The sequence below is a fragment of the Arvicola amphibius genome, chromosome 15, assembly GCF_903992535.2.
Source record: "Arvicola amphibius chromosome 15, mArvAmp1.2, whole genome shotgun sequence".
NCBI lineage: Eukaryota > Metazoa > Chordata > Mammalia > Rodentia > Cricetidae > Arvicola > Arvicola amphibius.
The window spans coordinates 32,565,047-32,579,421 of NC_052061.1; the positions used below are offsets into that span (position 1 = coordinate 32,565,047).

Sequence of the window (14,375 nt, forward strand, 5' to 3'; positions counted from 1 at the left end):
CAGGAGGAGCAGCACCTGTGAATGCCCTACACTATATCCAAAGATACTAGGGCATGCATGAACACATATATGTTCTAATGCCAGAACCACTGCTGGGAATGTTTCCCAGCACCAGGAATGGCTGCCTCGCTTCATTAGCCTTACTTTACCCACTCTTTTCCAGCCAGATTCCAGAAAAAAACCATTAACAAATAATATAAATCTGAATATTGATGATCATCTAATGTCTTATACCTGTGACTGTTATATACGTGACAATTTCAGAGGCATCCTCACTACCAATTCAGACAAATCACCAAATACAGATGTGTGTTCCCCACTTGTATGATGTGGACTGCATGGTGACCACTCCTGCTTGACAAAGCTTTGGCATTTAGACATTGCAGACCACCTTTCTCCAGCACCTTTTTACATTCATTTTTTAATGATTTTCAATATTAATGTCTTTCACTTTGGGAAATTTTGTGTGGGCTTTGGTAAAGGTTAAAAATGTGTACAATGGGAGTCTCTCTAAACAAAGTAATTCTTTGGGAAAAAAAATCTCCACCACCTTGGAACCAGAAATTCCAATGTACCCTCCAAATTACAATCAAACAGTAAAATTAAGAGATTTACTAGGCACACCTGATTCCAAGGATGAAATACCTACAGTTCAGATCGAGAGCCTGAGGTCATTAAGGGCAAAAAGTTCAGTTAATATAGAGAAATCAGAATGGTAAAGTATAATGGAAAAAGAGTGAGACATCAGGACCTTCTCTTCTGGGGGCATTGTGAGGGGCAGACTAAGAAATTGTAGAATAGGGTGCTCCCCAGAAGTCCTTTTCCCAAGGTCAGGCGCTTAGAGAGGGTCTCTCTCAGGAGCTTGAAGAAAAGTTCCTACTTGATAAAGTAGTCATTCTTCTTATCTCTTGCAAGAGGTTCTCGTGGCCCTGCCATTAACATGACTGGCGCCTATTGCTAGACTCAAGTCTTGATCTCAATCCACACCCCAGCCCCTTGTCTCCTGTTTAATATTATGTGCAACTATAGGTAACAAAAGATGTAGTCTTTTTCTCAATTAAACTCTGCTGGCAGCCATCCCTATTTACCCGCCTCTGGGACCTGAAACAACCTCCCTGCAGCAGGTATCTGGCATTCGTCTATGAAGAAACTAAGGCTGAGAGGCTATCATTCCCAAGTTCAAATGATCTTCCTGAGCCCATTGCGATGCAAACCTGCCTACTGTAGTGAATCCCTTGGAGAGTTGAGCCTTTCTCAGAGCTTCTTAGGTTAATGTCATCCCGGCTACCTTTAAGCTCCATGCTAACGTACCTCAGTAACATCTAAACCCTGTAGATTACTGATGGCTGTGAACTGCTACCTGGCTCAGGCTTAACCCATAGAAAGAACTCTCTGTTCCTGAAAGTAAAGGACAGCTTTGATCTAGGGGAGAACATGAGAATAATTATCCAAGGGCTTCTACAAGAAGGAACATAGTGACACTTCTAAGTACTGTCCCAAGCATACAAAAACAAAGCAAAAATCTAAATATATACCTTGTGGTAGTTTGAACGCAAACATCACCCCTGGGCTCATATATTTAAATGCTTAGTCACCAGGGAGTACTAGGATTGAGACATGTGGCCTTGTTGGAGGGAGATTGTCACTGGGGGTGGGTTTTGAGGTTTCAAAAGCTCAAGCTAGGCCCAGAGTCTTTCTCTGCCTGTGGATTAGAATGTAGCTCTCAACTACTGTCCCAACACCATGAGTGCAGTACCACCATGCCCCTACCATGATGATAATGTACTATTCCTCTGAAAGCAAGCTCCCAATTAAATGCTTTTTTTAAATAAAGTCTTACAGCCCATTCTTTCAACCTCTTGCACATACTCCCACCTATATTTATTCCTTTAGGTGGACTCTCCTTTACTTATGCCAAATGCACACACAAAACATTTCTCCCTCTTGCCACAGCCATCACTAACATCTGCTTCCAAGGTCTAGCTCAGCCCTTATTCCCTCTGAAAATCTTTCCCAAATATACTGGGCAGACCAGCCCAAGATCCCTCTTGCCTTCATTCCCACTTCACAATAGTTCAGTATCAAATGCTACAGTCCTGGGAACATCTGATTCCAGGAGGTCGTTCCCTAAGGTATCTCAGTCTTCTTTCCGAGAGACCACAAACAAGCTTACAGTTTGTCTACAGCTCTTGTCCAGCAAAGAAGGGAGCTGATGAACCCTGGCTGGAGGCAAGCTAACAGCCAATTCCCTTGGGCAATTCTCCTCTCAAAAGAAGAGTGTCCAGGGCCAGCTATGAAAATGACCATGTTACAGAATAGCCTCCATGGTGTCTTAGGAGCTTCACTTCATATGCTGCTAAATAGGGCTGAAGAGTTGGCTCGGTGGTTAAGAGCACTAGCTGCTCTTCCAGAGGGCCTGGGTTCAATTTCCTGCACCTAATTGATGACTCACAACCACCTGTAACTCTAGTTTTAAGAGAACTGATATCCTCTTCTGTCCTAACAAACACTCACACGCATAAAATAAAAATAAATATTTTTTAAAAATAGATGGGTTTGGTGGCACACACCTTTAATCCCAGCACTCAGGAAGCAGAGGCAGGCGGATCTGAGTCTGAGGTCAGCCTGGTCTACAAAGCGAGTTCAAGGGACAGTCCGGGCTATCCTGAGAAACCCTGTCTCAAGGGGGAAAATGCTGCCAAATAGTACATGTGCTCACCACTCAGACATCTAAGGTGGACACATAATGAAGTAATTATGTAATCAGGGACACAATGGTTAACTAGGTTGTTGAGAGAGGGATACCCCAAAGGAATGTATGCTACTGAAAAATCTTCACCGGGATCAACTGCTGATCAAAATTCTCTCTTTGGGTAAGCCTGGATCAGCTAACATACATAGTTAACAGTCACCAGTAAACACAGGCACTAATACAATAAGCACATTTTGGGGTACTTGTCTATCTCCTTCTTAGAACTTACTCTCTTTCCTTATCAGAGATGCCAAACAATGGATCCAAGCCGGCCTTATAAATTATCCCTCCCAGAATACTGAAAGAGTGAGTCTATCTAACAGCAACAGGGTACTCTGAGAGTCTGGAACTACACCAAGTCAAAGACCATAGAAACCCTACCAGCAGAACATAAACCACACGCAAAGGAAGAAAGCAGGAACACAAAATTAGAAGAAAGCCTGAACTTGTGAGAAAAAGACTGAAACACTAGGAAATGCACAGAAATGGATAGGAAAGACAGAGACAAGAGACAAAGAAATGGGAACAAGGGAGAGACCGAAAACTGGACACCATAGGAAGCACAAAAGCCTAGCTGGACTCACTGAGTATGCTTCACAACCTCAGCCCAAGTGCCAGACAGAGTCTCAGTCTTGCTCCTCCCCACCCCCATCCTTCTCCAGTCTTCCTGCAGGTGTGGCCCTTTCTATACACAAGTAAATACAGCCTGCAGTGAAGGGAGAGTCATGACTATATTAGCAGGATGAGTGAAGGCATGCCTCAGGAAGTCCTGCAGGACCCATTCCAACAGCCAGCTGAACAGGCACAAAGCACCTGGTCAGTAAAGCTGACTGAGAAAAAGACTAACGAGCTGGAGCAAGGGAGCCTTTTACTATGATGCAGTCTTTTACATTTATTCACCAAGCACATATGCTTCTTACTCAGCAAAAGTAGTTAATGAGCGCAGGCACATTTGCCAGGAACTGCAGGCCAGTAGGATGAAGTTAGTCAAGTGCCTTGGGAATGCCCCCACTCCCTCTCAGCGAATCAGGCACAGGAATACCAAGACAGTATATCCTTAGATGCTGGCCCCAGGCACCGAGCTTGCCTCATACTCTTAGTCCTGCCAAAGAACACAAGTCTACCAAGCAAAAGCCAAGTCCCTTGACTACTTGCCTGCTTCTAATTAGTAAACAAAATTTCACCACAGACCCACACCCCTTACGCTTCCAAGATCACCCAGCCCCATCCAGCTGAGTCTGGAGGCCAGGTACTCAGACTCTAATGCTACAACTCAAACCCTCAAGTCTTCTCTCTTTTGACCCTATTTCCATTGACAGACCTTTAGGATAGTTTCCTCTCTGCTGCACTACTGACAGTTTGGGCCAGTAAGACTATATCCTGTTTGGCAGCCTGTTCAACACCACTCCTTGCCTCTACCAATAGATAACAGAAGCACTGCTTCCCAATAATTATATCCCAAAAATGTCTCCAGATACTGCCAAACGACATCTTTGAGCCAAACTAACCTCCCACTGAGAAGCACTGCTTTAGGATAATAAGTAAGACAACCTGAAATCTCACCATCACCACCAATTGCATAGATTTCCCTAACTGTAGCATGAGAATGCAGTGGGATGTAGATAGAAAGGCAGTGGATGAGGCTGCAACAATTTCAGGTGTCACACCTTCAGAGGTCAACAAAGCAATACAAATGCGAGGGCTGGAGAGATGGCACAGTAGGGCTTGCTGCCCTTCCACAGAGCCTGAATTTGGTTCTCAACACACATGGTGAGCAACTTACAGCTGCTCCAGTGGATCCAACACCCTCTTCAGGTTTCTGTGAGCTCCGCATACATGTGGCACACTTACACACAAACACACACATACACGAAGGCAAGAAAATCTTTTTAAAAATTAATATGTAGCCAAGAAAGAAGTATACACCTTTAATACTAGCACTAAAAGGCAGAGGCGGGCAGATTTCTATGATGTTCAGGCCAGCCTGGTCTAAATAGTGAATTCTAGGCCAGTAAGGGCTACAAAGTAAGACCCTATCTCAAAAAAAAAAAGTAAATAAATTAAACTGAAAAATAAAAGTAAGAGGAAACAGAAAACTGCTAGTTCCAGTACAGCTAGGATTGTTACATAGAGAAACCCTGTACCAAAGAAACCAAAAAAAGAAAAAGAAAAAGACACCTAAAGCTAGGTGTAGTGGCACATGCTTTTAATACCTACACTTGGGAGGCAGAGACAGGCAGATTTCTTTGAGTTCAAGGTCCATGTGGTTTACATAGGGATTTCTAGGGTTGTCAGAGTTACACAATGAGACCTTGTCTGAAAATTTTTAAATAAAGCTTTAAAATACTTATTTTTATCATTTAATTATGCAAATGTGTATGCCTACACGTGGTTTATGTGCACTTGAGCGTGGGTAACCATGGAGGCCAGAGGCACTGGTTACCCCTGGAGTAGTTACTGAGCGACCAGATGGAGGGACTTGGAACTGAACTCAACTCCTCCGGAAGAACAAACAGGAAGCACTAAGTGTTCTCAATGGCTGAGCTATCGCTATAGCCTTTGTGCAATCTCCCAACAAGGTGGACTCCTCTAATGTCTCAATTTTCAACCAACAAGGTAGACCTTTCTATGTCTTCATTTCCAAACTTCATTCTCCAACCTATCTAAAGCCTCATGTTGCTCTCAGTGTCATGCCGAACAGTCCCCCTTCTACCACACCAAGCTCTGTTTAAAGTCTGAGTCTATGACCTGAGCCTCATTGGTTTTCGGACTTGGCCTTTCTTCTAACAGATTCCTTCCCTCAGATCTGAATTCTAGGAATGTCTGAGTTTCTAGGAAAGAGAGCTCATAATACTGGTCCTAAGAAATCTGGGTAAAAATATACTGTGAGTGAAAAAGCACCAGAAACCCCATGGTCTATATTTCAAAGAGGTGATGCCACTCCTGCAATCAACGATAAATTCTTAGTATGGGGTTGGGCTTTCCAAGCCCAAGAAATCGTGGGAAGAATCATAACAGAGGGTGGGAGGCTGGCAAGTGAAAAATATTCTTTCTATGTGTCAAAAATTTTAGGGAGGGGGCTGGAGAGAAGGCTCAGCGGTTAAGAGCATTGACTGCTCTTCCAAAGGTTCTGAGTTCAATTCCCAGCAACCACATGGTAGCTCACAACCATCTGTAATGAGGTCTGTTGCCCTCTTCTGGCCTTCAGGCATACACGCAGACAGAATATTGTATACATAATAAATAAATAGATAAATAATTTTTTAAAAATTTAGGGGCTGGAGAAATGGCTCAGCATTTAGGAGTACTTATTCCTCTTGCAGGAGTCAGATTTGGTTCACAGCACAAACAAGATGGCTCACAACCATCTATAAGTAGTTCTGGATGATCCTGGTCCTAGTCTGTCCTTTGAGGGTACCAGGTACACATTCATATGGTGTGGTGCACAGACAAATATTCTGGCAAAACACTCATGGCAACTCACCACCATCAATAACTGCAGTTCCAGGGGATCCAACATTTTTTCTGTCCTCCAGGGGGAATCACTACACATTCATGATACATAGACTTACATGCAAGCAAAACACCCATACACATAAAAATAAAATAAAATTAAAAAAAGAACAAATCCAAATCATGTATACCAGTCCTCTTAGACCTGGCTGTTTTCTGAATCCACACTAAGGTTGTCAAACAGGCACTATCAGATGCTCAAATAGGCACACAAATGCATAAAATATCCTAAAAAGCAACTATATAACACATGAACAATTCTACAGCTGGTCATCCCCTTAGTAAGAATTTCCTTTGTATAACACAATGCCAAGAAAAATGACCTTTAAATTTTATTATATTTTTAGTGTGTGTGTGCGCGCGTGTGTGTGTGCGTGCGTGCGTGCTCGCTTGTGGAGTCAGAGCACAACTGTGGGAGGGACTGAATTCAGGTGGTCAGCCTTGGCAGTTAAGTGCCTTACCTGCTGAGACATCTCACCAGTCCTGGTTTTTGTTATTTGCTTGAGACAGGGTTTCACTAGGTAACCCTAGCTGGCCTGGTATCTTAATATGAAATACAAGCTGGTCTTGGTAATCCTTTGCCTCTGCTTCCCAAGTAAGGAAATTATGTAGATGTTAGCCACCAAGCTTGGTTCATAAAATTACTGTCTGTTTTTTTGTTTTGTTTGTCTGATTGCTTTGAGACAGGGTCTCACTATGTAGCCCTGACTGGCCTAGAACTCACTTTGTAGACTAGGCTAGCCTCAACTCACAGAAATATGACTGCCTCTGCCTTCAAAGAACTGAGATTAAAGATGTGTGCCACTACACCTGCCTAAAACTGGTCTTTAAAGATCTAAGCAAGTCCAGAAACTGTGGTTAATGCCTGTTAGATAGAAAGCTGAAAAAAGAAAAAGGACACACAGCTGAATCCCACTTTCTTCCTCCTCCCAGGAGTATCTATTTCCCCTCTTTCAAAGAATATGGAGAGATTACCGATAATTGTTTGCCCTTAACAAAGCCAAGTCAGGAGGCATGTTTATCTTTTTGTTTTTTTGTTTTGTCTTTGCTAACTCCAAGGTATTACTGATCTATTTTTAAAATTTTAATAAGCAACCCAGGCAGTGGTGGCGCACGCCTTTAATCCCAGCACTTGGGAGACAGAGGCAGGCGGATCTCTGTGAGTTCGAGGCCAGCCTGGTCTACAAGAGCTAGTTCCAGGAAAGGCTCCAAAGCTACAGAGAAACCCTGTCTCAGGAAAAAATAAATAAATAACCAAAAAAAATTGTCAATAAGTTATATACACAGCCAAAGTTTTTGCAAGCAGAGATAAAGAACAAAATATGATTAAGTACTTCTGGCAGCACAGCGTTAAAAAACACAAGATTCTATGCTAGCCAAAGCACTAGCTCTGGGTAAATCCATAGCAATCTCCTCTCGTTTCCATGATTTCACACTGAATATCCTTTGCTCCACCCCTAAAAGAAAAGAAAAGAAACAGGGACCCCTGGAATCTCTCACACTCTGTTCAGTGGCAGCAGGCAGAGGTTGTTAACAAAGTCAGTGTAAAGAAATCTGAAACACCAATGGGAAAAGGCCATTTGGTATGGTGCCCGCTGCTTAGAACAGGCCACCAAGAGCAGCAGTGGCAGAAAAGAGTGTGTCCTGTGGGACTTGGGACCCCATCATCTAGAAAAGCCTATTTCCTCACTGATGCCTTTAAACTAGTTTCTAAGAAAAGCTGAGAACACAACAAGGCCTTAGCTCTGACTTGTTCCCTGAGATAAGTTACAAACAGTGATGTTGACACCTTTCAAAACACCTGACCCTCTCAAAAAAAAAAAAAAAAACACAAGACATGTATCAACCTGTCACACAGAGCAAGGAACAGAAATACGGGACAGCTAAGAATAAGAGAAACCCAAGGCCCCAAACACAATGAACAGATTCAAACTTCCCCATTCCCATCCTTTGTTTACTTACCTCTCAGAACCAAATAAGTGATGAAATTATTTTTTCAAAAGGTATGAGACCTCACACCTTCCCTCCTCCCCAAAGTGCAAAATATGACATTCAGGTTTCCGTAATCATACAAGTAATATAGCACCTACACCTCCACATATGCCCCCTGCCTCACCCCCATACTTACATATACAGGCAGCAGCAAGAAGACGGCAGGCCGCATACGGAGGATCACAGGTGGGGAAGGAGGGCTTGATGATATAGTTGGCGAAGGTGATGGCGATGATAGCCTGACTGGTGGGCTCAACAATTAGCAGTGAGACCCACAGACGGATAAAGGCAATGAAGCCCCCAAAGGCCTCTAGAATATAAGCATAACTGGCCCCTGACTTGGTGATAGTGGTTCCCAGTTCTGCATAACAAAGGGCACCCACAACAGAGAAGAGCCCACCAATGGCCCACACAATTAGTGACAACCCATAGGAAGCAGTATATTTTAGAACACCCTTGGGTGAAACGAAGATCCCTGAGCCAATCATGTTGCCCACCACCAGGCTGACCCCATTCAGCAAGGAGATCTCCTTCTTCAGCTGCATAGTCTCTGGAGACCCTTGAGATGGTGAGCTGACATCTTCTTTTACAGTGTGCTGGTTGGCCTTGGGGAGAAGATGGTAGGTGGGTGTGGGACTCCCAACTTCCCTGGCTTCCATGGTAAATGGTTCCTGTACACCTGTGTTTACTGTGACCTGGCAAAGAAAACAAGGGTGTCATGTCTAGAGCAGGAGCTAGTGACTCTGGCTTAGCCAACATTTGCCAGGCAGACAGGTTTCTCTGCCCACCACCTGCTTAGGTAGAACATGCAACATACAAAACACAACAGGCTTGTCTCGGTTTCATTTAAGATACAAGCAACTAGAGGTGATTTATTTATTTATTTATTTATTTATTTATTTATTTATTTAAGGCAGAATTTCTTTCCTGGAACTAGCTCTTGTAGACCAGGCTGGTTTCAAACTCACAGAGATCTACCTGCCTCTGCCTCCCGAGTAATGGGATTAAAGGTGTAATGTACATTGAAGTTTTGACTTTGTATATCTGTGTGAGGATGCCAGATCAGATCCCCTGGAACTAGAGTTACAGACAGTTAGTTGTGAACTGCCATGTGGGTGCTGGGAATTGAACTTGGTGCTCTTTAAGTGCTGAGCCATCATCTCTCCAGTTCCATAAATAGTCTTTTCGACAGGCATTCAACCAGATGTGGGAAGATCTGCAGTTACACGGAAGGGTTAAGAAGATGCTAAGAGAGAGTATATCATCATTAATATAGCTTTGTGTGGTGGCACACAAATGTTATCCCAGCATTCAGAAGATTGAGGCAGGAAGACTCTAAATTCCACATGGTGGTGCACACCTTTAATCCCAGCACCAGGGTGTCAGAGGCAAGCAGGTATCTGAGTTCGAGGCCGGCCTGATCTACAGAGTAAGTTCCAGGACAGCCAGGACTACACAGAGAAACCCTGTCTCAAAAACCAAAACAAAGAAAGAAAGAAAGAAAGAAAGAAAGAAAGAAAGAAAGAAAGAAAGAAAGAAAGAAAGAAAGAAAGAAAGAAAGAAAGAAAGAAAGAAAACCGTGATTGTTGCAGAGACCTTCCTGAAAACACATAGAATCATGTGTGACCTTACTCTCCACATTACCACTTACTGATTCAATGCCTTTCTTTTCTCAACAATCTAAGAGATGGGGCTGAAGAGCTGACTCAGTGGTTACCAGCACTGGCTGCTCTTCCAAAGGATACAGGTTCAATTCCCAGCACCCACATAGCAGCTCACAACTGTCTGTAACTCCAGTTCCAGATGATCTGACATCCTCACACAGAAAACATGTAGGCAAAAACGCAATGAACATTAAAAATAAATAAATCTTTTTTTAAAAAAAGAATCTAAGAGATTACAAGATTATAAGAGAGAATGGGAAAGGGACATCCAGGGGCACCCTAACTTGGAGCTAACTTGCCATTGGCTTATTCACTTTCCTCTTCAGCGTGCTCCTTACCACAATCTATGCTACAAAGTGATTCTCCAAAACAATTCCTAGGAGTCTTGTCACCTACCCAAAGTCACAGCCTCCTTAGTTACAGACCCAGCATTGGAAAGCATCATGATGAGATGGCATGTGGGTACACATTCATTCCCTTTGGACCAACCCAAGAGAGTAGATTCTACTGTCTTACCTAAGAAGGCTATGTCAAAAGAAGACAGGCAATCTCCTGACTCTACCACGCTGGCCTCCCTTCCTTAATTCCCTTGCTAATCACAGGTCAGAAACAATAATCCTACCTCACCTTTGGGAAAAGGAATGTAGTGGGCCATAAAATTGCCATCCAGGAACCATTCCTTAAAGGTCACAAGATAACTTCTAAAGGTAATAGATGATACTCGTAGACAGGTGCATAGCCCAGCTGTCAGAAAGGCATCGTCCAGCAGCCAATGGGAGCAGACGCAGACCCACAGGCAAACACTAGGCAGAGCCAGGGGAACCCTGAAGAACAGAAGGAGGGATTGTAGGAGCCAGAAAGTTCAAGGACATCAGGAGAACACAGGCCATAGAATCAACTAAGCAGGACTCATAGGGGTCACAGAGACTGAAGTGACGAACACAGACCCTGTATGGGTCTGAGCTAGGTCCCCTGCATGTTATGGTTGTGTGGCTCAGTTTCTTGTGGGACTCCCAACAACAGGAGTGGGGGGTGTCTCTGATTCTTTTGCCTGCTCTTGGGACCGTTTTCTTCCTACTTGGTTGCCATGTTTAGCTGTGATAAAAGGATTTGTGCGCAGTTTTATGGTACCTTGTTAAGCCATGTTTCATGAATATTCCTGGTAGGGTTGCTTTTTTTTTTTTTTTTTTTAAGATCAACTCCTCAGTTGATCTTGGGGAAAGGGAGTGGGTGGAGTATAGGGAGGGGAAACGATAGCCAATGTAAAATAAGAGAAAAATAAAAGTTAAAAAAAAGAATAGAATCAATACTTCAGCTTTCTAAAATCCTCTCCTCTCCTCAAAGACGTAAAGCTTGGCAGAGTGGCAGTGGCACACACCTGTAATTCCAGTACTTGGGAGGTTGAAGCGGGGGGGGGGGGGGGGGGGAGGGAATCAAAGGTTACTGTTTAGTAACCTTCACTTACAGAAAGAAAAAAGCATGGGGCTGAAGGGCAGAACAAAAATAAAACAAAATGTCTATACCAGAGCCTGGCTTCACAGGGCTAAAGCAAAGGTCATTTGAGTGTGAGAATCCTGGGAAACAGAGAAAATTCATACCTCCACAGACCCCACTCAAAACTCTTGTTTTACTTGTCCCAATCGTTCCAAGAGTCTGGACCTAGGCCTGAGTTAAAAAACTTGTCTGGGGCATGAGAAGAGTAGAGCCAGGCTGCCTCTACTTTAATAAGCCCAGACTTTCAGAACACTTTTCATTCTTGGAACTAAGCCCTATGCAGGTTCCCTATGCAAGCATGTGGAAGCATATTTGTTTCACATGAATGTCAAGTGAGTCCAGGTTTCCATGGCAACAAATCCAGCAAACAGCCAGGAGTCCATGCTCATGTAAGAGTGAGATACAAAGAGACCTTCGGGGTCTAGATACTCAACATACAGACAGGCAGAAAAGCCTGGCCCTAGAGGCTACTCCAGCATCCTCTAGTCCATCAGAACTTAGAGAGAGTGAGGGTTACCAGGTATCCCTTGTGTACCTGTACAGCTTGGCACTAGTGTGTCTGATGGAGCTTTATTCAATGGGTCTGACACACTAGACAAACTCCCCAGTGGCTTGCTCTGGAAGAATGTGCTACAATCAGTCACAGCCCCAGAACACCTCTTGCCTAGAATTGCTGAATTTGTTTAGGAAGGACTCCTCTCCTTCAGCTAAGAAAGCTCTTTTCTTTACTCAATAACCAAATGCAATTATCACTATGAGCCTGTCCTTAGCTAAGGTAATTAAAACCCCTATCTTATTTTAACACAAGAGCAAAACTGTGAAATAACCACAGCAAACTCCCTGAGGACAGATGGCTAAATTCCTGCCTTGCTTGGCTACAAAACCCCAAGGCCATTCCTTACCTTTCCTCTAAATCTAACTCCCACTTCACATTCCTCTAGAGACCAGCCAAGCACCTCATCCGCTAGGATTACATGTAAAGACACAGCAGTGAACAGAGTCAATAAGGGCATGGATCATGTCCTCAGAACAAAACAACAGTATGATAAGGCAGCATGGAAATAAGAAAGAATTGAGATCAGAAATTCCAGTCAAAAACCAGAATTCACCAGCTAGCTGTACCTCAACATTCTCTGACCTTCAGCTGTTCTTCCCAAAAGCCTCACTGACCTTCTGTGAGTATTACACTAAACAATATAAAACTCCTCAATAAAATATAAAGGCCTGGGTCAGAGAGATGGCTCAGTGGTTAAAGACAGTTGTCACCAAGCCTGATGACCTGAATTTGACCCCCACAACCCACATGGTAGAGAGAACCACCTACCACAAGTTGTCTTTGACCTTTACACACATGCATTCATGCACACACACAAATATATTTAAATGTAATAAAAAATTTGAAGATGAAGAGGAGGTGATAAAATTAGGTCAGATTCTTGAGAAAGATTAGAAGACAATTTGTACACAGTCTCAAAAACCAAAAGAGGAAAAAGTAACAGCAAAAAAAAAAGAAGAAAAGAAAATTTTTGTGTTTGAGAAGAGGACAGGAAATTCTGGTAAATAACCCAGAAAGATCAATCCCACCCAGACACAAGGAAACTGAAGCTGTACCAGGACAAAAAGAGAACCTCCCTGCTTCCCATTCCCACTAAAAGTTTGCACCCAGAAAAAAGCAACGGCAGTACAATACCCAGAGTATAGCAAACTGTACACTGAGAAGGGCTAAAGTTGAGAATAGAAAATACACTTTGAGACAAAGTCTTCCCTGTAGGAAAGCAAACCAACCCCAAGCACAAAGAAACACCAGAGGAATGTGAAGGTAAGGTTACCCAAGGCATCATAGCAACAACAAAACCCAACACAATTCTATAATTGGTTTGAACTCTTCTACCAACAACCTTGCAAAAGAGTCACACCTATTTTTCAGAATAAATTCTCCTGTTCTACAAACTATGGCAATGACTAACAAATTATAAATGAGGAAAGAAAAAAAACAGCAAGAAAAAATAACCCACTATCAAGAGGCAAGATAATAAACATGATGAGAAACATCAAGTAGACTGTTTAAAATGATTATGATGGGGTGGGGGAGAGGGCATGGGCAGATGCAACAAGCTGCTTGTGGTCCTGGCTACTTACTTAGAGGCCTGAGACAGGAGAATCACTTAAGCCCAGAAGTTCAAGACCAGTCTGTATAACACAGCAATATTTCATTTCAAAAAAAAAAGGAAGACGAAGGAGGAGGAGGAAGAGGAGGAGGAGGAGGAGGAAGAGGAGGAGGAGGAAGAGGAGGAGGAGGAGGAGGAGAAGAAGAAGAAGAAGAAGAAGAAGAAGAAGAAGAAGAAGAAGAAGAAGAAGAAGAAGAAGAAGAAGAAGAAGAAGAAGAAGAAGAAGAAGAAGTTGGGCAGTGGTGGCTCACACCTTTAAATTCAGCAGCACTCGGGAGGCAGAGGCAGGAGGATCTCTGTGAGTTCAAGACCAGTCTGGTCTACAAGAGCTAGTTCCTGGACCGGTTCCAAAGTCACATGGAAAAACCTGTCTCCAAAAACCAAAATAAATAAATAAATAAATAGAAAATTTATTTCAGGCGGTAGTGGTGATGCACAATTAATCCCAGCATGCAGGAGGCAGGAGTAGGCATACCTCTATGAGTTTGAGACCAGCGTGATCTACAGAGTGGGTTCCAAGACAGGCTCCAAAACTACACAGAGAAACCCTGTCTTGAAGAACCAAAGAGAGAGAGAGAGAGAGAGAGGAACAAAAATTGAAATTGAAGGGGTGGGGGGTACTGAGGAGACAGCTCAGTGCTTCCTATGTAATTAATCATGAGAGGTACTTTCTCAAAAACACAAGGTGGTTAGGCATAGTGGTTAGTAGCACATGCCAGCACTCAGGAGGCAGAAGCAGGAGGACCTCTGTGAGTACCAGGTCAGCCAGTATTTAACACACACTCAAAAAAC

General features: G+C 43.2%; 1 protein-coding gene across 3 annotated transcripts in view; it reads right to left on the minus strand.

Moving 5' to 3' along the window:
* Slc7a6 (solute carrier family 7 member 6) overlaps positions 1-14,375 on the minus strand; it is a 30,886-nt gene that overhangs the window by 10,541 nt on the left and 5,970 nt on the right. For all 3 annotated transcript variants that reach the window (XM_038312401.1, XM_038312402.1, XM_038312403.1), the window contains exon 3: positions 8,394-8,952. In XM_038312401.1, coding sequence (XP_038168329.1) covers positions 8,394-8,916 — 523 coding nt within the window. In that variant the 5' untranslated portion in view covers positions 8,917-8,952. The remainder of the gene's footprint in view (positions 1-8,393; positions 8,953-14,375) is intronic.